This window comes from Fistularia commersonii, chromosome 1 (genome assembly GCF_037954325.1).
Source record: "Fistularia commersonii isolate RoL2024-O1a breed Wild chromosome 1, RoL_Fcom_v1.0, whole genome shotgun sequence".
In the NCBI taxonomy this organism is placed as follows: domain Eukaryota; kingdom Metazoa; phylum Chordata; class Actinopteri; order Syngnathiformes; family Fistulariidae; genus Fistularia; species Fistularia commersonii.
The window spans coordinates 21863691-21887120 of NC_141284.1; the positions used below are offsets into that span (position 1 = coordinate 21863691).

Consider the following 23430-nt stretch of genomic DNA (forward strand, 5'->3'; position numbering starts at 1 on the left):
TATTACCCTGGTACAAGCTAATGCCAGAATACTTTATATGTGTATAATTTACTAGATATGCATTTGCTGAATAATACCCAGTCAAAAAATAGAAGAATAAATTTTTGTATCCATATATTTATTTCAAGAACCCCAAATATAGCTCAGCAACACCGCTACCAGAATGATGAAAGACAGATCAAAGTTACATGTAACATGTAGTCTGTGCCTTCATAGTTTAGCTCAGGAGTGACACTAAGAGAAGAGAAACCATTATGTAGCAGTTTTAATGTAGTTGGATAATCGGGATGAGTGTCCAACTGCATTAAAACTGTATGAATGTCAATTCAGTCATTTCAAACAATTTTCTTTGGAACTTTTGTTCACCACATGAGAGCCGACCGAATAATAGTATGCAGAATTAAGATGAACAATTTTTGAAATTCCGTTTTTATACATACAGTTATCTGGACAAATTTCCCCAGTGCATTCAAAACATTAGAGAAAGCACTCTGCGCTATTAGCCAAACTAATCAATCAGAACAACTATTCCCATCATCATCTTTTAACTTTACTTTGGCAATTACAGGAGCACAATGTGAATGTCAACCACAGTATATAAATTGATATAGGAACGCAATGCCATTTGTTAGTACATTTAGCCTATTATTTTATCAATGAATATTTTAACCGTAAAAAAAAAATCATACGACTTTACTGTGTTTCTACTGAAATGCAGATCTAAAATGTCCCTTATTTTCCTGTATATAAGGCAAATTTACGCAGTGTCTGTGCAAAAAATGTGTCAGTTTTCTGTCCTCCTTCTTGTTTTGTCTGTCTGAAATATATTTTCACTCCAGGTGTTGTTTTGTAGCTATGGCTGTGAAAACCGGAAGCTGTAAATCTTGTAAGATCAGTGCTGCTGCTCCAGCCTGCAGGAGTGACAAAGCCCTCATCCAGGTAGCTACAATGGCAGTTGAGCCACGCTGCAAAAGGGAAGCTAAAAATAGCTCAGACTGGACAGGAAGGAGAGAATGAACTCAGACTGCATTGACTGGCTGAGTAGCTTTTATGGTCAGGAATGATGACGCTGCAGTCACTTCTATGGCCCATGTTCATGACTACGGCATTGCAAGCTTAACAGCTATGTCCCTGCTTTATCCACAGTTATGGTGTCAAAAGAAAAGCAAACATACACAGAGGAAGGTATATTTTCACGCATCCAACGTGTCATATATTCTTGATATCTGTACAGGAACAAAAACATCCTTTGGACTGGCAGCCCTGGCAGTGTAAAATGACCACATTTTGGATCATTATTGCCACTTCATTGAAAACATTATGACCGATTAAGCCCAAAGCGAATTTTTACAATAGCTTACAAAAACTAGTATGCCCTCTTAGGTGTCCATGGAAGCTACATTAACTTGTGAACACATCATGAGAAGCATTTCATTTTCAGTCTTCAAATCTGTTATCATATGGGTTAGTAAGCAGTATTAGTAGCAGTGCCTTTGTGCGGTAAAACACAGTACATACAATCAAAGCTTTGAATTTAAGTGTTGCCAGAGTGCAGTTATAACAGTACAGTTATATACAGTTATAACTTAAAACTGTAACTTCTACAGCATCAAATGCAACAAGAATTTCCTCAAATGCAAATACATTTCTGAGTTCTTCCTGACCTGGTGGAGAAAAACAGATATTGCATTGAAAGTGAACCTTTAATGTGCCCTTATGCCTCTTACTTTGTGATCAAGGTTCTTACTTCTTTGCTGAAATACAACACTTGTAAGTTACACAAAGGGGCACTACAATATCACATGTTTGGTTTTTATATTTGTCAATATAACAGCCCTTTGGCCTGCTTACATGACCTTATTAAACAACTGATGAACTAAAACCTAAGCAGGTGCATAATGAAGACAAATACACTGAGAGCACGACTAGCAGTAGATAAGATTGTATTTTTTTCAATTTAAATTTTTACCCTCCTCTATAGATATCATGTACTGATCTATACTTTGTGAGCCGGCCTTTGGCACCTGGAAGCAGCACTCAAGCTGCTGAAGAAGACACTGTTAGTTCAAATGATATGTATGAGCTAATGTTCAGAGCCTGGAGAGGCAAGAAAAGCGGTGCTATTCGAGTTCATAAGTAAGTGTCATCAAAGATGTTGAACTGTTAGTTTAAGCTATGAATATGGCATATTTTGCATAATATTGCTTATATTCAATTTGAACACAATCTAATTATGTTATGGTGTCTATTGCTGAGAGTGGTCATAACCATCTTTGTGGCCACTTGAAAAGAACCTCCATGCAGTGCAGAATATTCATGTGTGATCCAAAGTTCACGCTAGTTCTGATTGCTTTTCTTAATGCACACACACAGCAAAAAAAAAAGGCTGAAAAGGGGGGCATAAAACATAAACCTTAGCAGATACAATCCTGCTTCTCAGTGGAACCCATAAAGCAAGCCTGTGAGGCGACAGAACAGATAGAGGTGGTGTAAGGCAATAAAGGGAGGAAGAGTCTGTTTTGTGTGCCTCTGGTGCACACATCAGGGAGTCATAACAAGGCAGAGCTGGTCAGATGAGCTCTAGGCTGTCATTTCTCTCCTTCACCTTCACTCTGCCTCCAGATCTGTTTCCTCACTAATGCTGTTGTCCACTCCAACTAGCTCCACCGTAAACCTGGCTGCTGCAGGGCCCAAAGAGCCAATAACACACAAACATGTACTCACTGTGGGCAAAAAACGGCACCACACACACGCAGCTCTCCATCGGCGAGTCCCTGCAGAGGTGATTGAACACCAGCAAGGCCTCATGGTTCTGTCATTTATAAAAGGTGTCACTCTGAGAAACAGAGATGCTTCCTCTGAGCACATTAGGAGTGCACTTCCATGGGTCTCCTGTGTTGTGTTGACACATAAACTAGGTGTGGCCATCAAAATCCACAAGGGAAGAAAGAATGAAAGACTGAAAGAGGAGAAAAGAAAGACAGAGGCAGAACAAAAATACAGTAAGAGGTCGGATAGAGAGACAGAGAAACATAAAGACGGGATGAAACTGTTCAAGAGAATATTAGAGTCAAACAGTGTGGGTAACCCAAAAATTGAGTTAAAGTATCCAGGACACTGAAGAGTTGATACAAAAGGAAGAGAGAGATGGAGAGACAAGAGGTGTGGCTCATCAATTCTGAGGGTGAGTTCAGCATGGCAGAGCTGCAGCAGCAAGTAGGTGATCCATCACCCTGCCACGGCCTCAAGCTTCAGCTCTCTCATCTCTCCATCTCTTTCGGTCCTTACCATCACCCCAAAACACCCGTGAATACCTCTGATAGATGTCTGGCAGGGGCCTGTCAATTCATTGTCAGCCCTGCATTGCCATTACTGGGGCACTTCCTCAAATGAGACCCATGTTAATCTTTATCATCATTTCTATCCATCTCCTCTCCCTCTTCTCACCTCATCTGTCAGTGAAAAAAAAATGTGTGTCATTGCTTTGCATTTGCGGAGGAAATGGGTCCCAGTGCACATGGGTGCATTGCGTCACCTGTTTACTGGGGCAGCAAACTGAGTAGGCACCCGCTTGCTTGCTCATTTGCTCTCTCTCACTCTCTCTGCATTTCACCGCAGTTCTCGGTTGAGAGGTTATTGAAATCTAGCTTCGTACAGAAAGCCGCCTTTCCTCGGGGAGGGAGCAGAGTATGTGAGTCACACAAGGTGGAATAGACAGGCAGAAGCTTTCCTGATAAGGTCAGCTTGCACAACATCTTGTACAGCCAACAAAATTAGCTCTGTTTATTTACAGGGCATTTTCCACAGAACCCCTCCCAGCTGCAAGCCTCACCAGGGATATAGACTGGGCTAGAGACGTGTACTTTCTCCTCAAATTGCATTTTTTAAAATGTATTTATTTGTGTATTTATTTTATTAATTGCCGTTGTCACTTTATTTATATTGTCGTTTAGTTCTGGTTGTGTATTTTTCACCCTCACTGTTCCTCTATGTTGTCCATTATTATCCCTGATGTTGTTGCTGTTGCTGTTGTTACTGCCGTCTATTTATTTGTGAATGTCTTGCTATCCTCTGTCTCTCTATTTATATTTATATTTATTTTACTTTTTTTTGACATTATAACTGTTACGGTGCTGTGTCAAAGGAATTTCCCCTATGGGATCAATAATGTTTATCTTATCTTATCTTATCTTATCTTATCTTATCTTATCTTATTTGAATGTAACAAGTTACAGAAAACACAGCAAACTCAAAAGGGAGCAGCTCTCAATAGCTGAGCGGTTAGGGACCCTCTGCTCCACAATGATGCCCAAGCATTGATTCAACATGGGAATTTTGATTATTTATTCCCTCTCTCCCTCTCTTAACTCTGCAATATTTGAGCACCACACAATTAACAGGTATAGGCACATTCAGTATGGATGTAAGTTATACTACGAACAAAAACATTTTGTTTTTGTAAGAGACTAGGTCAGATGAGAGCAAAGTACAAAAAAAGCTTCTACTGGATATTCAAACCACCAACTGATAAAAGGTAACAGGGTCTTTTGTTTAGAGCTCACAGGACCATAGAGGTGTGCTTTACTACTATCCCTGTCAGAGGCTTTTGCATCAACAGTATCACGCACAAAAGCACAAGGGCAAAGAAGTTTGCTGTGAAAAAAATGACAACACAGCTCTGGAAAGACAATACCACACAGCTCGTGTCACTACAAAGGGAAGAGGATGAAAAAGGTGACAGCCACCTACTACTGACTGCGTGCATGGGGGTTGCCTTTAAAGGAAATCTTCAAAAAGGAGGTTCAAGCATTGAGATATGCCACCATTTTCTGTCTCTTCAACTCTTACGGCGTCATTTTAAAAACAGCTTAGTTATTGGAATGTGGAAGAAAGAGTTTTGTGTGGGAACGTAGGAGGAAGATTCTTCGTGAAAGAGGTTCTGAATAAGTGAGCAAACAGGAGCGACAAATACAGAGAACATGAGGACGAGAGAGTGCGAGAGTATTTTTCCATCGTCGGTGTTGCACACTTATCAGCTCAGCAGCAGGGCAGCTTTGTGCTTACAGAGCCACACTGGCTGATTCTTATCACCAAACGTCAGTGAAAATGATGGCAGAGAGTGATTTAAGCCATCACTTTAAATTGGCAAGGACGGAATATATAATGTCTTATTACTTTAAGACCACAGCCTGTGTTCTGATTGTACACAGGACATTCAGTTAGTTGGAAAAAGGGATCCACATTGTTACAGTCATGCTGCTCAGCAAAGTCGCACCTTGTAACGACTGACGTGAATTAATATCACCACAATATGCTGTCACTACATATATATATATATATTTATATATTTATATGTTTTTCTCAAACATTAAACAAATGTGGTACTTTTTATTGCACGAGTTCATCCCCGGTATAACAAATGAATTCTGTGAGCATTGGTGATTGGAATTTTCTGCTTGATTTTCTGGTGTACTTGAGATCTAATATATAGAACAAATCAAGAGGCGGAGGCATTCAATGTAACCTTTTGCCAGATAGATTTAAAAAAGCACCTAACAACCATACATGCAGCTTTAATCCTCACACTGATAAAAACATTAACAGAAATTCAGCACAACTCAATGTGTTCCAAACAAGTTTTTGCACAGCCTTATGATGGAGATGACTTTCATGTATCCTTCATCCCATAAAACTTGAGGTGTATGTATAGTATTTCTGTGGTCATAGAAGATTGAGTATACTTTGGAGTCTGCTCAAGTCTGTTGTTTTGCAGGGAAGGCACTGCTCAAATGCTCTGTCTTTGCAGCCCAATCAGTGACAACACCTACAGATATTAAAGGACTGCGCTGAGCCATGAAACTAATGAGACACACAAGGAAAAAGTACAACCTTGAACTCCTGTAGCCGCTACTGCTGCAGAGAGAAAAAAACATTTTTTTAAAGTCTACTTAATTGTATTCAGAAAGTATCGTCTCCACAATAAACATACTCATAACAGTGCATGAATTATGGTCAGTCACTTGATAGAATAATAATGTTCCTAAGCTAGTGGTCGCACTCTGCTGAGACAGTGCTTGTTGTTTTTTCTTGCCCAGGTAATTCAGCAGTGGTCGGGGATTTGTAAGCAATTCTATGAAACCCATCCCACATATTTTTCTGATCAACAAGAACAAAAAAGGAAAAAGAAAAAAAATTAAAAATAAAAACAGGATTCAAGTTTATGTGAGCAAGGTCTGTTATGAGTATGAGGTAATTAAAAATATGTCATTGTATTTCTGCATATGTAACTACATTATTTTACATTGTTTTATCATTTTGATTACCTAATTTTGATGTACTTATACTGAAACATATATATATATGTGTGTGTATGTGTATGTATATATATGTGTATATATATGTATATATATATATAGATATATAGATAGATAGATAGATAGATAGATAGATAGATAGATAGATAGATAGATAGATAGATAGATAGATAGATAGATATAGATATAGATATAGATATAGATATAGATATAGATATAGATATAGATATATATAGTGGTGCAGGAACCAACAAGAATTAAGTACAGCTGAGATAAACAGTTGTAAATGGTCCCTACCCCAGGCCAATGTAAGATTTTCAGCAAATACTTTTAATAATGCACTTATTCAACACTGTTTTGTGATCAGCAAACTAAGCTTTAGGAACAGCTTTAGTCAAGACAACCTGAGAATGCTAATAGCATTGATTTTGCTGGAGGATATTACTGTACAGCATTGTAAGATTATGCCAGTTACCAACATTCTCTTTATATCCTTCATATCCTTGATATTTTTGTATTACAAGCTTTTAAGAACAAAAGACATTTTATAGACCCCATGTCTTCCACAAGCTACACAATCCTTAAAAATTTCACAAGCACAATAACAGCGAGAGAGTCAGCCAACATATAATTTGGAATCTCACATATGAACGTACAAAAAAGGCTTTTAACTTAATACATTTTCCATCCATCCATTGCTTTTTCCTGCACTCAGGGTTGCAGGGATGTTGGAGCCTATCCCAGCTCTTGGGCAAGCTGAGTACACTCTGAACCGATCGCCAGTCGATAACAGCGCTTCATATAGAAAGACAGACAAGCATTCACTCTCTCATTACCACAGAAATGCATAACCCTAGTATAAAAGTATAAACAGTATATCTGTATAGAGTATAATACTAATGTATTAAAAAAGTTACAGAAAAGTATACAAGAAACATGCATAAAAACAGTAATCCCGTGGAATAAAGAGTGTGTAGATCTCCTTCCAGTCAGAAAGGCTATTAAGAACAAAGCACAAACTATGAGTAATCAAATGTATTAAATCAATACCCTGAAGTTCAACTGCTGCTCTGAAAATTACAATAGAATATGAAATTTATCTTAACTCACAAAGTTGCCTAATCGATTATAACTTACTGTTTATATTTAGGAAAAGTCAAAAACATTCCCAGTCCCAAGTGTGCCAACTCAAAGTTTCAAGTTAAGAGTCCTTAACATTGGCAATTTTCACCTATTTTTTTCAGCGGACATTTAATCAACACACAATCTTTACTAATGATAGCGCATAATTCTGTTTTGTGACCTAAGCAGGTACATACAATGGTCATTCGTAGTACAATGTACTGGGGAGACCAGGCAGCCAAAATCGACAATTCGCACTTTTAATTTATTTTAATCGTTTAAATCAATTAGAAATTCTTTAATTATGTAAAATGGCACACACACCGCAATAACCAACAAACAATTGAATAGTCGATTCAGTGGTCGAGTAACATGGTTCCAGCAACCTATGGCTTTTGATCTGCTTTATTCAGGTCAGTAATTTATCAAGGGTTTCTGCTGCATTAACAATCCATGTAATTTCAATTCATTCATCTAGCCATCCATCTATCCAATCAACCCGCCCCTGTCTCCACATTTTGATCAGTACTGCAGATTGCCTATTGTCTGACTATGAAACAGGTGTCTATACTATTAGTATTAGTTGAGTGTTACCTCTTTTCTCTCATACTTTTAATGACAGGCATAAATCAAGGCTTTGTGATTGAGCACGAATCAATCAGGAGTTCGCCATTGTTGTGGACAGACTATGCTCTTTCAGCTTCATCACCAAACCTTGACGATATAAATTGTTTGGCTTTTTTTTTTTTTTGAAAAGCGGTTATAGTGTTTATGGTGTTTATTTTAAGTTCAATCTGAACATCAAAGTCTGTTGCATATTGAACCTGTAAATGAACTATTGTCTATCTAAGAGAGGTTACATCATCATCTTCTCCAAACAGAATAATATTTGCCCTCCGATATCTCAATGTTGGAGGGCAACTCTCTACAACTCCTTTGGCTATGAGTCTTATGTCATTTTGTAGCTCCTCTCATAGGAATGCTGTGATGGTAAGTTGATGACCCTCAAAGTGCCCACATTAAATCACCCGGTATAAAAAAATGCAAGAAAAAACAAAAATCAACGAGAATCCGGCTTAAAAAAAATACAAATTTTTCGCTCATATACACTATTCAAGAAGCTTACAATGGCACACACATCAGCTTCCATGTCACAACCCAATTCAGACAGCCAGACAGACAGGCCAGGCAAAGTCAGTTAAATTCGACAACAGTAAAGAGACGGGTATCAAAGTGACAGATGGAAAGTTGAGCATCTGTCACTTTCCTGAACCATTTGGCTGAAATCAAAGTGGGAAGAGGGGCCGTCAAAGGACAGGCAAAGCTGGGTCTGAAACCAGACATGCTCTGGTGTGCTCTGCAGATCAGGGCCAAGAGGTTATATTGCTTTTCTTCTGCTTCTCCCTTTGTTCTCCTCTGTCTTAAGGGAGTGGGAGGGAGCAGGAGAAAAAGAGGACAGGAAAAAAGTCAAACGAAGAGAAAGAAAATGAGTCACGAACAGGTTGCCTGTCTCCCCTGCCACAGCTTGCTGTGCTGATCAAACACTCGTTAGTAGAATTTGCTTGGTGTTTCCGGACGGAGAAGGTAATGAGCGGCGGTAGCTAAAGCAAAAGAGGGTGCAAGACAGTGATGCGGATCATATTTGACAGTATCAGAGTACTTTTACCGTCCAGCCCTTCCCCTCTCCAGCATTCCCCAGATTGCTGAGGAGGAACAGAGCCTGCAGCATACCTTCGAGGGGGAGCACTTTGACTCAGCTGGATGCAGGACATGAGCTAAATTGCAAAGTAATCCTCAGGGGAATTTTGAAATGAATGCACAAATTCCCTTGAATTCTCCAGGGGTTAACAGATTTTCTTCTTCAGCATCAGGCAAATGTGAATGTAAATATGAGCATGACGGTATTCTGATGAAGTTGTGACCTCTCCTCTACTTGATATGATTGAGTGAGGTAGATTGTAAAGGTTAATCTGTGTAACGTACAGGAGGCCGGCCCTGGTTTGCTGTGCTCAGCCTTCCATTCTCCCCTCTCTGAAGGAGACATATAAGTCTTTAATACTTCGACAGAAACATTTTCTACTGCAACCTGTATATTTTTTAACATGTTTTACAAGGTTGCGGTTGTAATACATCATTAACGCATGGTGGACTTTGTCATTGTCCTTGAGTTATACCAGACTTGGAACCCATTCTGTGTTTGTTATGGTCAGCACATTTCCAAAGGTCAGGCCAATGTTGTCATAATAGAAGTGATTGCAAAAGATTTTGAAAATGGTGGGTTGCAAAACAAAGGCCACACTCTGCCATTTTTTGGTGGTCAAAATAATAAAGTGATTTGTACCCACCATGTTAGTTACCACACAAAGCCTGATGCAAAGAAGTAAAATGCGCATTATCATCATATCATCAATGGATTTAAACCCTCAAAAGGGTCCATTCTCTTCTATCAAGGACAATTGAAAACATATTACATATTAAAAACATGACTTATTACATTTTACGCATTTAATGTTTTTTAACAGTAAAGTATATTCATGCATGGTTAAGAAGTTGGCTTTATACGACCTCAAATAATATTCAAGTAGTCCCAACTTATATTCACACAGCGCGTCACTTATCTTAAACTTGTTCAAACACAGAAACCGTTTCTGTACACTGGACAGCTCGAGTGCTAATATAAGAGTCTTCTGAAACACTTTACACGAGTAAAAAGTCTAATGGGTTGCCTGCAAGTGGACTTGTCAAGGATTATGTACCACTTTTTTAAAATGGGAGAAACACAATGGCAATAGATAATGTTAACCTTTGGTTGGATTACATTATTAATCAGCCAGACTGTGCTGCTAATGTGGAATATATCTTAGACCTATTCGCCGTCTGTGAATGTTAGCAATTTAGCAGGTTGGCAGTGACTTGTTAAATATAGCTAGCTTGCTAAACATAAACAACTGGCTTTTCCTCTGAAAGCCCCTTTACAATAGAATGCTAATGATACACCCAGCGTGAAAAGACCAACTTACCCAGCTGAGGGACTTATTTCTTAGACCAGTGAGATAACTGTCTGTATCTCTGGCATAGCCTAATTGGAAAAGCGGTGGTTTAAAACGCAGGGGTTCCTGGCTCAATCCCCAGCTCCTGGTGACCATTTGGAAGTGGCCTTACACAAGATACTAAATTGCTCCTGACACTGCACTATTTGAACTTTGGCTAAAGATGTGACATATCGTAATGTGATAAAGAATACAACCAGGGTGTAAAGGCCAAGGGCAGTGAAAACCAGCATTTTAGGATCCCTATTGAATTGCTATTATTCTTAGCACCAGCGTTTTTTTTTTGTTTTTTGTTTTATGAGTGAGCCAATCCGCGCCCCAAAGAAAAGGCTGTGCAGCACCCTCTTCTTTTTATGAGATTTCCTCAATTCTTGAGCTTAAGGTTACTAATAAAACTCTACAAAAAGATTTCGGTATCATGGTTGTTTTCTATGGACAATCAAATACTTGTGAATATATGGTGTAAAACACAAGTAGGGCAGGCAATAGAGCTTGCATGTGAATTCACTGTATGAAATTCTCAAACAGGTAATAGTCGTCAATCTGTTTGTCCGTGTCTGTCACACACGCACACACACACAAGCAGACATGTCCCTATGGCTTTACAGCTGTCAAGGCACTAGTGACAGCTGGACATCATGAATATTAAGTCCGGCATAAGGGACGTAAAATATCTCACGTTGGGTGGCATTGGTGAATACCTGTCACACAAATATACACAAGCTTACAATGAGACCTGATGAACTGCCTTGAGACAAAGACAACAAATGGACTACAAACATAAAGGAACGCAGGAACACAAGCATGCAGATGGAGACTATCAAGGTGGAGCAAATAATGAGACAGGAGGGAAACACATGAGAGCAGAGAGGTGAGTTTCTTGAGAGGAAAGACAGAGGTGAGTAAACACTAAAACAAAAACAAAAACAATCCTGATATACACTAATGAACATCAAAGACTATCTGATTTAGCAAACTAAAATGGGGCACCTTGTTTTTGAAATTCCTACCTGCACCAAATGACCCTGAATACTGATTGTGCTCCTTTGAGAATCCAATTTAATCTGACATCTATGACCGGCGGAGCAGCGTATAGAGCGTTCAACAACCTAAATTCAGTGCTTTGATGAAAACTGACTTCATCTTTGGATTAACCACTTTTGGGTGGGTCAGCATTTTGACTGAGAGTGGTAAATTGTTTACTATATCAAGTGGAACAGATGTAAAGTGTGACAAAATACAGACTAATTGTCTCATCAAAGATTAAAGGTGATTGGAAATTGAAAATAACAGTATTATAAGGAAAATTCTGTGGAAGGATTAAACTACAGCTTCATCTATGTTCTGATTTAATGAACCTTCTGTAATTTACTGACAATTTACTGATATACACCTTATCAGTATAACAAACAGAAAGAAAGAGACCAAAAACTGAAACTTTAACTTAAAAAGGTTATTTCATCAATCAGTTTGTTTTAGGAAAAGTTTTTTTTTTTCACTTGCATGAAACTCCAAAAAATTATCACTGATTTTTTGTGCATTTAGCTGACAAATAAGCCCTACATACTATTGAAATGAGAGCATGCAGTTTTATATGAAATCTGTTGTAGGAATGCTGTATTATAAAATACATTCCCGATGCATTTTATTATTCCTTCAAAAAGAGCCATGCATTAATAGAAAGTGTAAAAAGTGAAGTTATATAGGATGGGCTGATTTGTTATCTACATTTACAGTCTTATGAGCAAAGTCATAAAGAAGTAACAAAAGACACATGAAAGGCATATACATTTTTATGTCATTCTCAACATCAAAATTGACCTTTTGGTGATTACTCAACAAAACAATGGTATTTGTTTATTGTTATGCTTAAGCAGCCTTGTTTAAGCACATATGTGTCAATAAACGTCTCCATACCCCTTATACAGGAGACTATGAGTAAAACAAAAAAAAGCACATTACACAAGTGACTTTCCTGTAACCTACATTCTGATTTGAGAAGGACACGCTCTTTTGAAAGCCGCAGGTCCAGATGTCCTCTGCATTGCTTAGAACATGACATAGGTCTAATTATCTCAAGCGAAGGAAATCGAGGCTCTGCAAGGGGCAATAAACATTCTCCATTAAAAGACATTTAATTAGAATGCAGGCTACAAGGGCTTCAAGGAGAGTATAACAATCACAGAGGCCAGTGTAATTGTCCACCAAGCTCTGAGGAGAGAAAACAATGGACATACACAGCTGAGCACCGCCTATAAGGTCATGATAGAATGCTGCAGAAGCATTTCTCCATATCTGACTGAAGTTTCCAGGTGGTGTTTTCCTTGACTGCTGAAAAGGTTACATGCCGTTTAGCCAAGACAGTGCTATCAATAATAACCTAATCTATTGCTTGATATCTGCTAAGACAGGAATGAGGAACACAAATGCCTTTTCACAAGTTCTTCCAAAAGTATGTCAGCATCAACAGTCTTATACTACTTTTACAAAAAGGCCTAAAATCCCTTTTTTGTTCACTAGCGGTTACCCACATCTCACGATAAAACAAAAAATCTTTCAAAGAGGTGAGAACCAGTTCATTGGCCTTATTTTTCCTCAACTTTGTAAGTAAGAGGCCAATAAAAGCAGAGTAAGTCATGGGGTAAAATGTATGATTTCTAAGTCAGCCAGTCCTCCAACCACTCAAAGGCCTTTGGGCTCCATGGTTGATCGATGGTAATGGAAACACCAGTAGGTCTCCAGAGCCCACTGCCAATTTAAGTTGGCTTTTTTTAAACCATGACTTAATTCTCCCTAAAAAAGAAATTCAGTAGCTTCCTGAGATACACTACAAGCTACTGTTGCTGATAAGATGAGAAGCTTTTAGATTTTTAACAGGCAGATAGGTAGATAGGTGGGTGGGCATGGTGGTGCAGTTGTTAGGGCTTCCATGAAGGAAGCTGGTCCAATTTCCACAGGGGGCCTTTCTGTGTAGAGTTTACATGTTCTCCCTGTGTCTACATGGGGTTCCTCCAGTTTCTTCGGTTTCCGCCCACAGTCCAAAAACATGCAAGAGATTAATTGGAATGAACAGGAAAAAAATTGCCCGGATGCGCGAATGTGAGAGTTAATTGTTTGCCAGTGATAACTGGGATGGGCTCCAGCATCCCTGCCACCTTAAGTGCAGGAAAAGCAGCAGATAATGAATGGATGGAGGGAAGGCAGATTCGCAGTTTGCAAGTGGGCCAAATATATGACAGGGAAGGTAATCTCCAAATATGACATCCACCTATGGAAACTATAGCCCAAATGATGTATCAATATATATCATAGCCAATATGAAACCTTTAAAAGCTCAATATGTTATACTGTATGTAAGAGCTCTGATAAAGTTGTTTCTTTGGGGACCCAGCTGAACACTATAAACAACACACTATTTAGATATTGATATTTGGTTGGATACAGGGATTGCGTTCAATGTAAACATTAAATCGACACAGAAAACTGATGTTTTAGATTAAGCATTTGGAAAACTAACAACAGATGACAAATGTGTTTTTCTAAATGTTATTTATTAAAAAATCATCTTCAAATAAACCCTGAATATTATGTTGATCAATGATATTTTTGAACCCTTTACCCTAATATTTGTATTCTGTTAAGCCACATCATGAATCTTGAGAACAATCTCGTTTGTTTTTCCAACACACAGTAAATGTCACAAATGTCTAACATCTTTCAAACAAGAACTTGACAAGTTTCTTATGTTAAATCAATTTATCATACAAGTGTAATTGCCATGCAACAGGATAAAGTGTCAGAATTATTCCTGCAGATACATATCTACCAATTAACTTATTGGGGGTTATTAATTTTCTAGCAGTAATGTTATCTGCATCAGCTCCAAAAATTTTGAATCTGTTTGGCTGTCATAGAAACCAGCATCATTTGCCTTTACTTGCATTTATGTGTACAACATACAACAAAACAATAAACACCACAGCCAGTTTCATGACACCTTTATGTATCAAGCCGAGCACATTATGGATGTGGGAGATGTGTTTGGAGCAATGGGGAAGAATGATTTCCATTGCTAGTGCAAATAATAAATACAAATATTCATGTCCATAAACAATTTCAAGGATTCAATCTTGGCCAACGGTCTGCCATCCATTTAGCTGACAATGTGCTTATTGTCATCTCAGACAGACTCCCCCATTCTTTTTGTGCTCCTGCTCTGCATCTTACAGTTTCCCTACCCTTTGGTTTTTCAGCAGATAGAGGAAAAGATTCAATTATTTCAATCAAGCTTTAACTGATACACAACAGGCTATTAGGCAAACTTTAAAATCTGAATTAATTCAAAACCTAATTAAATTTAAGACTTTTAACAAGGTTTATATTTCAATTTAAAGTGAGATTACATTTAATCAGGTTGCGCTGAAATTTGAGACTAATTTAAACCCTAATTAAGGATCAATTCTAAACTGTCACTTGTTTAATTTGCTCAGAAGGCTTAATTTATTAAGATGACACTACGGGGTTAGAGCATCAAAGGAAAATCGTGGAGAGGCGAGCCAACACAGCCCTGACACAATCTTAATGCAGCTTAAAAAAAATCCACAATAACACAACTCCAGTTTAACTTAAAGACTCTTTATGTTCTCTTTCATAGACACATATTACTGCACGTATTTAATTTGGCTGCCCCACTTTTCTGTGCAAAATCATTTTCTATGAGCAGCCTACCTGGTTGAATGGAGAGAATGACTTACAAATTGAGAGAAAGACAGATATAGACAGAGCCGAGACATCTGCTCAGGTATGACGATGCTGCAGGGGGGGATAGGAATAAGATATGGGGGTCACGTTTGCTAGCATGGTGTCTCCATCTGTCCCCTGGGGTTAGTCGGGTGAGCCAAGGATGACGGCAGGGCGAGGGCGAGGGATGTAGCAGACTTGGGAATAGTGTTTGCCGGCTCAATTTTTTATCCTAGAGGCCAGGCAAACAGTGAATGAGGTGTGCCTCTTATAAAAGCAGTTTATCACCTCTGCAATCTGAAGACCCTCGTCATACAAAAGGTAATGTTGGGCACAAGCGCAGTTTGTATCGATTGGAAGTTGAATTGTGCAGAACAGTGACTTCAACTGAATCAGGCACGTGTGTTCCATGTAGACATTCATGTGGAGCTGCCACCATTTGAGCAAGAACAGCAGCACAGGAAAAGCTGGGTGTTTTCTCATGAACTGCCTGCTAGTCACAATTTGATGGCGTTCAAGATTTAGAAATTATGATATATTGGTTGGTAGAATGCATAACTTATTTGGCCCGAAATTCTGTAATGAAATATATACCGGGGCTACATTTTGGAGCCTGTAGTGCTGTGCTGTAGCTTGAGGAAATATGTTTAATTAGTACCTTTAATTCTAATACAGATTCAGTAAATAATGTGCTTTTTCCACCATGGTCGACAACATTATCAATTGCAGTCAGCTAGGCTATGCAACTACATTTTGAAGTAAGTAAGTAGGTAAGTAAATAAATAAATAAACAGCAAAAGTAAATAGGATTCAAATAATTTTCATCTGAGAACAAACTGCATAAGAGGGTTGGCAACTGGCATTCTCTGCTACAAGTTACTTGTGCAAACTCTGAATTGTTAATATGTACAACATTAGATATCTTAATACTGGAAACCATCCACCCTCTCCATGGAGAAACACCTCTCATTTCCGTGGGTGTCTCTTCACAGGCTAACGCTACATGCTAAATAAAACTCGATTACAGCCTCAAAGAGTGATGGCATAAAAGACCAATTATTGCATGATCTCTATGCTAAAATGTTGACAGTTTGCTATGTGGCCTCTAGAAGTGTAGAAACAGCTAAATTTAGTTTGCCTTTGCCATTGCCACCTACGATTAAAGGTCTGTCAAATCAATAGACACTGTAATTTTAAGGAATGAAAGTTTAAAGTAGCAGACTTAATCATATCAATTCCACTAAATCTCAGCTCTTGATAAAAAAAAAAAAAAAAAAAAAACATTTTCAATTCCTCCATCGCCACGTTCTCTTTTACAGCTGGATTTATAATAGCATTATATCAGATTATCCTCATTGCTATGTCTGACTTTGCTGCAATGGCCATAATCGCATAATTGCTTGCGGTTATAGAGTGATGATTTTATCTAAACTGCAAAGTCCGACTGCAGAGTATCTGAAAATGCACCTTTCCTCAACATCTGACATTTCTGTCTCGGCTAACGTGTACATGTTTACAGTAAGGATCTTTATGTTCTTCAATACCAGACAACGGTGCACCGGTGTTTGCACTCCCTCCCCAAAACCCCTATTGCTTTCGTCACCCAGCTGACATGAGCCACCAGCACAGAGAATAACAGCTTCATTACCCCTTCCATCACAAACAAAAGGTGATGACCTACCACCAGAATGTAAAGTCCCTCTTTTCTCTCTTTAAATGCTGGAGGATGAATCCGTAGAAAAAAATGGTGGACAATTCCAGAGCTCCATGCTATTGATTCAATTTCTATAACCACAAATACTTTAAAGTGTAATAAGCCTATGTTTCAAGTGCCCATACCCTTTCAAGGCTTGAAATGATCCTGTTGCTGCCTACAAATCACAGCTGCAAAGCTACCCTCTGTGGTGCAATATGTCAGTGACCACAGTAAAGGAAAAAACGCGAGGCAACAGACGCAAGCAAGCCTCTGAAAAATGTAATGGTTTTTGTTGAGGATTTAGCCAGTGGTACAGCAGTGTGAGAGTATCATTCATGTTCCAGACAAAGCAGATCCTCTTGGGGAGATGGTGAATATTAAAGGGCTTTGCCAGAGCCTTTCTCGTGTAGGTTCTTGACAGGAGATTTGTTTATGACCTTCAAAAAAAAGAGAGGGGAGTCAATGATGGCGCTGACTACCTTGTTTGCATCCCAAAGAAGGCCCGCTTTACAGATAAAAGAGCCATAGTTTAGATTTAATGCATTTACGGTTGTCAGCTGAGCTGTGCGGCATTTCAGCTTCAATTTGTCACATAGGCCAAATTGTTTTAAGTGGCGTGTGACCGTAAAAAAGCATAAAATGTTGAAAAAAACAGTACACGTCTCAGAGAAGAAATCCTACTTAGTTTCTTGCATCAAACTACCAGGAACTCGACATGTTTTAAAAAGCGGGCAATTCCAGACAGAAATATTAAACTGGCACTATTCTCACATTCGTGTATAAATTATTGCTGACCATGGACGCCTCGGTATCTGATGCAATGCTCTCATTTCTCCATGAACGAAGTCAAAGCTGTCAACAATTACAGTGTCAAAATAAAAAGCAGAAGACAAAAAAACAGGACAGAAAAAAAAACCTAGTCTCGAAACATCCTGACTATGTGACAGATTTTACTATATAGAATAAACAACAATGACACAATGCCAAAATTTGCATATAGACCTAGTTTACAAAGCCAAAACACACCTCGCTAATCTTATAAGTCACCTGTCTTCGTTTCAGTGTTTCTAATGAAGACATATTGAAAAAATAGGTTAAGGATAATTGCCTGAGAGATGAGACAAGCGAGTGAATAAGAATACCTCAATTTGCCAATTGAAACAATATGACTGTCTTGACACGCTGTGTAGCTCACCAGCCTCAAGTGCCTCTGTGTAGAGGTGCCAAGTAAGAATTAGAAGCAAAAACCAGTAAGATGTGAGACATCTGACGTTCGTTAAATATACCTCACACCTCGAACACGAACATCTTCTCCTCGAGCAAACTGTGGTTCTGTGGACTTTTGTATGATAAAAAGTTAACTTTAACTGAACTTGCTGGTAAGTAACTTTTATATCTCAACAGTGAAACACATCTCAGTTTATCCTAATTTTATCTTTCCAAAGTTTGTTGTGATAGAGATGTATCAATACATTTTTTTTTTGTCATCAATCTGAGACAGTGATTTTTGAGTGTATTTATTTTTCACCCACTGTTGAGAAATCTAAAATGTCAATCTTCACTGAGGTTTGCATTGATTGAAGAACAGAGACATCAGCATAATTTCTCCCTCTAGTCTTCTTATCTCTAAGCAACTTTTTCAGCACACTGTTTTGTTCAGCTCACTAACCATGCCATCATGGTGGCTGACAGCAACTTAGCATCCATCATTGCCAAAGCCTTGCTGCTACTGTGCAAAAGGCAGAGCTGGATGGTCCTGTCTTTTGCAGTAAAGGCTGCAATATATCTATCGATACCAATATATATCAGTTCACCAAAGCATCACACTGAACAACAGTCATACTGCAAGACAAGCAGTGTCAAGCAAGGTAAATTAAGACTAATATGTCAGCATACAATTATCTTCCAGCTTGAATAAAAAAAGAAAAAAACTCAAATCATTTCCAATTACTTATCTGCAAGGAAATATGCTTCCTATTAATTAACATAAGTTCTGAGTTACAGAGTTTGATGAGTCCCCAAATCATCAATTTACACACAACCAAAGCAGCCTAATGAATTACTCCTGCTACCTTAGAGTGAGCTGCCCAATTAGATTGTTTGCGAAAGAGTAGCATACTTGAAGTGAGGGCATCAGGCAAAAGGAGGAGAGTCAGAGGCAGAACAAACAAGTTTGTTTTATTTGAGAAGAACAAAACAAAGCTGATTATGATTAAAACTATTATATTTATCATCATCTATTTCAGTTGCATTAACTCCCTGCACAACTCTGTCTGTGCACAGCACACTGCGTGTATCTTACTGGTATCTTTTTGTATCATGAAGGAAAAACAATCACAATGTCCAGCATCATGCAGTCCACCAGCAGTTTGCCAGATGTCTCTACAATTACAATTGCTGTGATTACAGTTCTGTTTGTTTTCTTGAAATCCTGCTCATACGCATGCAAGCTGTGTTTAAAAGATATTATCCTGAGCCAAGACAATGAACTGAACTTTCACGGTAAAAGCTGAGCAGCAGAAAACCATTCAGAGTGATGTGTCCTCCAGCGTTTAAAATTTTAATGGCACGGCTTACCCATGCATAACCACGTGCAACACACAAGCCCTGATTAGTTGTTGTTTATGAGTGCAAGTATGAATGTACTATAGTATAAATCTTGTTTTAATCTCATGTTTATAGCCCAAGTCCTCAGCTGCTCCAACAGCCTGCCAGGGCAGCTACAGGCCAGTGGGAGTCAACAGGACGATTGCATCTTTCAGTGGTCTTATCAAACTCACATCTCTTAAACAAAAAAAATATTTTATCCATTGCCTCCATTTCATGCCCCGATTCATGTTTACCACTGTTTGTTTATGCAAAATCAATAGTCTAACCAATTTAGAAAATAAAAGCATACAGGCTTCAGACTGCCTGCTTCTAAAAATGCAGCTATGTCACTAAACCTAATAATTACACACCAGTGTTGCTTGCAAATTTGCCCCCTGTTGCTTGTTTTTAATCATTAAATATCATGTCAAGTAGCTGGAAGGAGTGACGACTGTAAGTAGCCACTCACCACCTTGTGATTGTGCCTCGTACAGGTGTTTCGATTCCTTTGTGTCTTCATCAGTTTACCACAATCTCTTTCGAAGAATCCTTAAATATATCATCTTGCATCCCTGATCACAAGGGACAAACATTCCCTATGTTAGTACTTTAATTTGTACAAGCTGTTATCGTGTGTGTTTCAAATTTTGGACATGATTCCATCATGTCAGAAATGTATAAATCAGAATTCCCAGTGCTGTTAACAAGCAAAAAACAGAGCTCATATAATTACAATTTCAATGAGAATGATTGGTCATGTCCTCTCTGTGATTAGAAAGGTAAATTGGACTGGAGGCACCTGCTACTGGAGCAGATACCATTGCATTGCCTGCTGTCGTTGGATAATTAGGGACCGACATCTAAAATTATTAATCCATTTCATCTAGATTAGCATTTTGGGAAACTCTGCCCTCAGTCAGGGCAGCATGGCAACATGCTTAAGGGGAAGAAGTATTGACGTCTCCCACATCTTAAGCAAATCAAGCGAAGGTTGCGTTCAAAATCTTACTTGTAAATGTACAAAAGAATATCCAAATGAGGTACCAAAACAAAAATGGCAGAGAGCGTCTAAAAATTGATTCAAAGAATTGTTGTTCATCTTTAATGGTAATCTTTAATTACTGAATGGTTGCATTTAATTGAGGCTATGATAATGTATCATAATGAATTGTTGCTTTTTAATCTGTTTCATATGCAGTTTATCACAAAAGTATTTATAAAGAATACAGTTTCGATAGAAAAAAACAAAACATGAATGTGTTGTATGCCTTGTATGTTGATTTTCAAATCTTTTCAAAGACTTCAACTAATAATCACTGATGACTTTTGGCTTTAAATAGTTATTCTGGAAGCGCATGGGTAACAAATCACAGACATCACCAGCACTTTTTTTTTTTTCATATAACAAAATAGGTTGTTATTCTGGCTGCAGTGGTGAAGTGTGACACTACAACAACCACAAAGAAGAAATGGAAGCCGAGTTAAATAACTGTAGATTTAAAAATAGGTCACTTAGGGAGTACTTTGTTTTTGTTTCTTTATATCTGTCTGATAAGTTGAGTGGCAATCTTGTCTTTTTCTTTCGATCTTTACAAAAAACTGGGTAATTAAAATCTTCAATATTCATCAATATCGGCTGAAATGAAACAATCTATCTTCATGCGTTTTTCAGTTATATGGCCCGGGCCTATAATGATGTGAGTTTTACTGACCGATAAGTTCATCCATCAATGAAGACGAATGTCTTCTGATGTATAAACCTGTTTCACTTTCTTGATCCATCTTCATTTGCCGCAAATGAGAGGAAGTGGAGCCGTATATTGAAGGGTTTAAGAAGGGGACTGCTGTGCCGGTATATCAAAGTTCGGCAAGTTCTTAACGTTTGCAGAGAAAGAAGAGTTTTCTTGCTTCTTTGTTTTGTTTCTTTCTTAGCTTTTGTTTTGTTTTGCTTTCTTCCAGTAGGAAGTTACAGTCTTAAAACATGCAGTGGGTCGATTGGAAGCTCCTAACTTCTCTCCCTGGCTCTCCCAGGGTGCTCTATAAATATATTTATTATTTATTGTTATTATTACTATTCCCTGTGATTTGAATCATCTGCTTCGTATATAGTAGTATATGAATATTCCTCTTTAATTCAAGGGGACAACTCTGGGACACAGAGGAGGGTAAAAGAAAAAGGTCATATCTGATTAAATCTGGTGTTTTATCGTTGAATTACAGCAGCGGGATGGCTTCTAAAAGTGCCATGAGAGTTGATATAAGTGAGCGTATCATTTTTAAGAGCTCCAAAATGACAATGTCATCTCGTCTGGCGGAGAAGCTTCAATAATTGTTGGGGAGGAAAAGAAAAAGATGGCCCTTCCCCACAACAATCCAGTTCCTTCAGTGAGATGAATGCAATGTGATAGAGAGAGAGAGAGAGAGAGAGGTGACACCCTGCATCCTGATGGCTGCTTGTGCGAAGCCACAATGACACGCCGGCACCTTTGGAAACACAGTAAACGTTGGAAAATGAAACTCCCTTTAAAGTTGGCCAAGCTCGGGAGCGGGATTAAAAGTGAATTCCACGACGTCGCTGCGAAACAATACGTGAGTAAACAATAACATAAAGGCGACGTGTCGCGTCAACGCCGGGGGTAAAGAGAGGAATAGTCAACGGACTAGGTGGTTTGGCTTCCGGCGGCTAGGTGGGAGGCGGCCGCCGCGCTAGCTTAAAAAGTCAACGGCGTCGAGTGACCGACTCACCACCGAGTTCTTCATGGTGGCCTTGATGGTGAAGCCCTGCGTTTGGAGCTGCTTGGCCCTCTTCCTCAGCATCTCCGCGGTCTGCTCAGGCGAGACGACGCCCAAAAAAATTTACATGAACGGCTAGTGTGGCTAATTAATGTTTGCGCGACTCTCAAAACATGACGGCGCTTGTGTCTGTGTAGTGGTTGCCATGACGCCGGCGCACGCCAACGGCGGAGACGCCGAGGGCGAGCTGGGGGTCTCGCTGTTGCCATGGGAACCGCGGTGCCACAACCAGGAAGTGCGGGGAGCATGCGATGCGCCGATTGGATAAATAACAATCACAATAATAACAACAATAATAATAAGATTTATAACGATAATAACGCATTTTATTTGACACCCAGGAATACCGTACAAATACTCTTTTTCGCGAGGAGACGCGCTGAAACATCGTGAAGTTTCAACGATGTTCGTCTGAGACGCTCTGTTAATTTCCTTATTCATATCTTTTGATTCAGGCCGCTGCAGGCGAATTTATCACTCAATTGAATTAATATAGACTCATGGGCAAAGGAATCTTTATCTTATATTTACTTTCAAGTTTATATCCAATCCATGGTTCAAATACTGCCATAATTATCGTCATCAAAAAGGTTTTACGTACATTAAATCAAGGTTTTTCTAAAACCAAAAGGATAAATGAGTAAATGAGTTTGAAAAAGGAAAGTTGAAGTTGAAAATGGTTTACATTTACTGAAGTTTTTCTTTGAAATTTAAAATTGAAATGTTTTCACAGTATTTGGTTGCAAAATTCTGTAGCTTATTTTTTTCATGTCATAATTCATACTTGCACTAGCAAAATGGGACAAAATAGTATTATTTATTTTTTTGTCTGTTTGTTTTTATGGATTTAAAATGAAAGTTTTACGGTGGTGAGGAGACTGCAAAAACGGCAGTAAATTAATTGACTCATCTTGAATCAGATAGTACTGGTACTGGCATCAACAAAACATGAACTACCAGACTCTATTAGTATTCTGATATCAAGGCATTTGCCATTTATTCTAGTACATGGGATTGTAACCCTTGAGGTCTTTGTTTTTGAAGGAGCAAAAGTAAAAATGAAGAGGCTGCAAAAAATATTCTAAAAAGGGACCTTCCACGATTCCATCAAAGATTGTAATATCAG

General features: G+C 38.5%; 1 protein-coding gene across 1 annotated transcript in view; it reads right to left on the reverse strand.

Moving 5' to 3' along the window:
- pacrg (PARK2 co-regulated) overlaps positions 1 to 22469 on the reverse strand; it is a 159050-nt gene extending 136581 nt beyond the window's left edge. Inside the window, exon 1 of the mRNA XM_086154719.1 lies at positions 22257 to 22469. Coding sequence (XP_086010845.1) covers positions 22257 to 22328 — 72 coding nt within the window. The 5' untranslated portion in view covers positions 22329 to 22469. The remainder of the gene's footprint in view (positions 1 to 22256) is intronic.
- Positions 22470 to 23430: the final 961 nt, after the last annotated feature.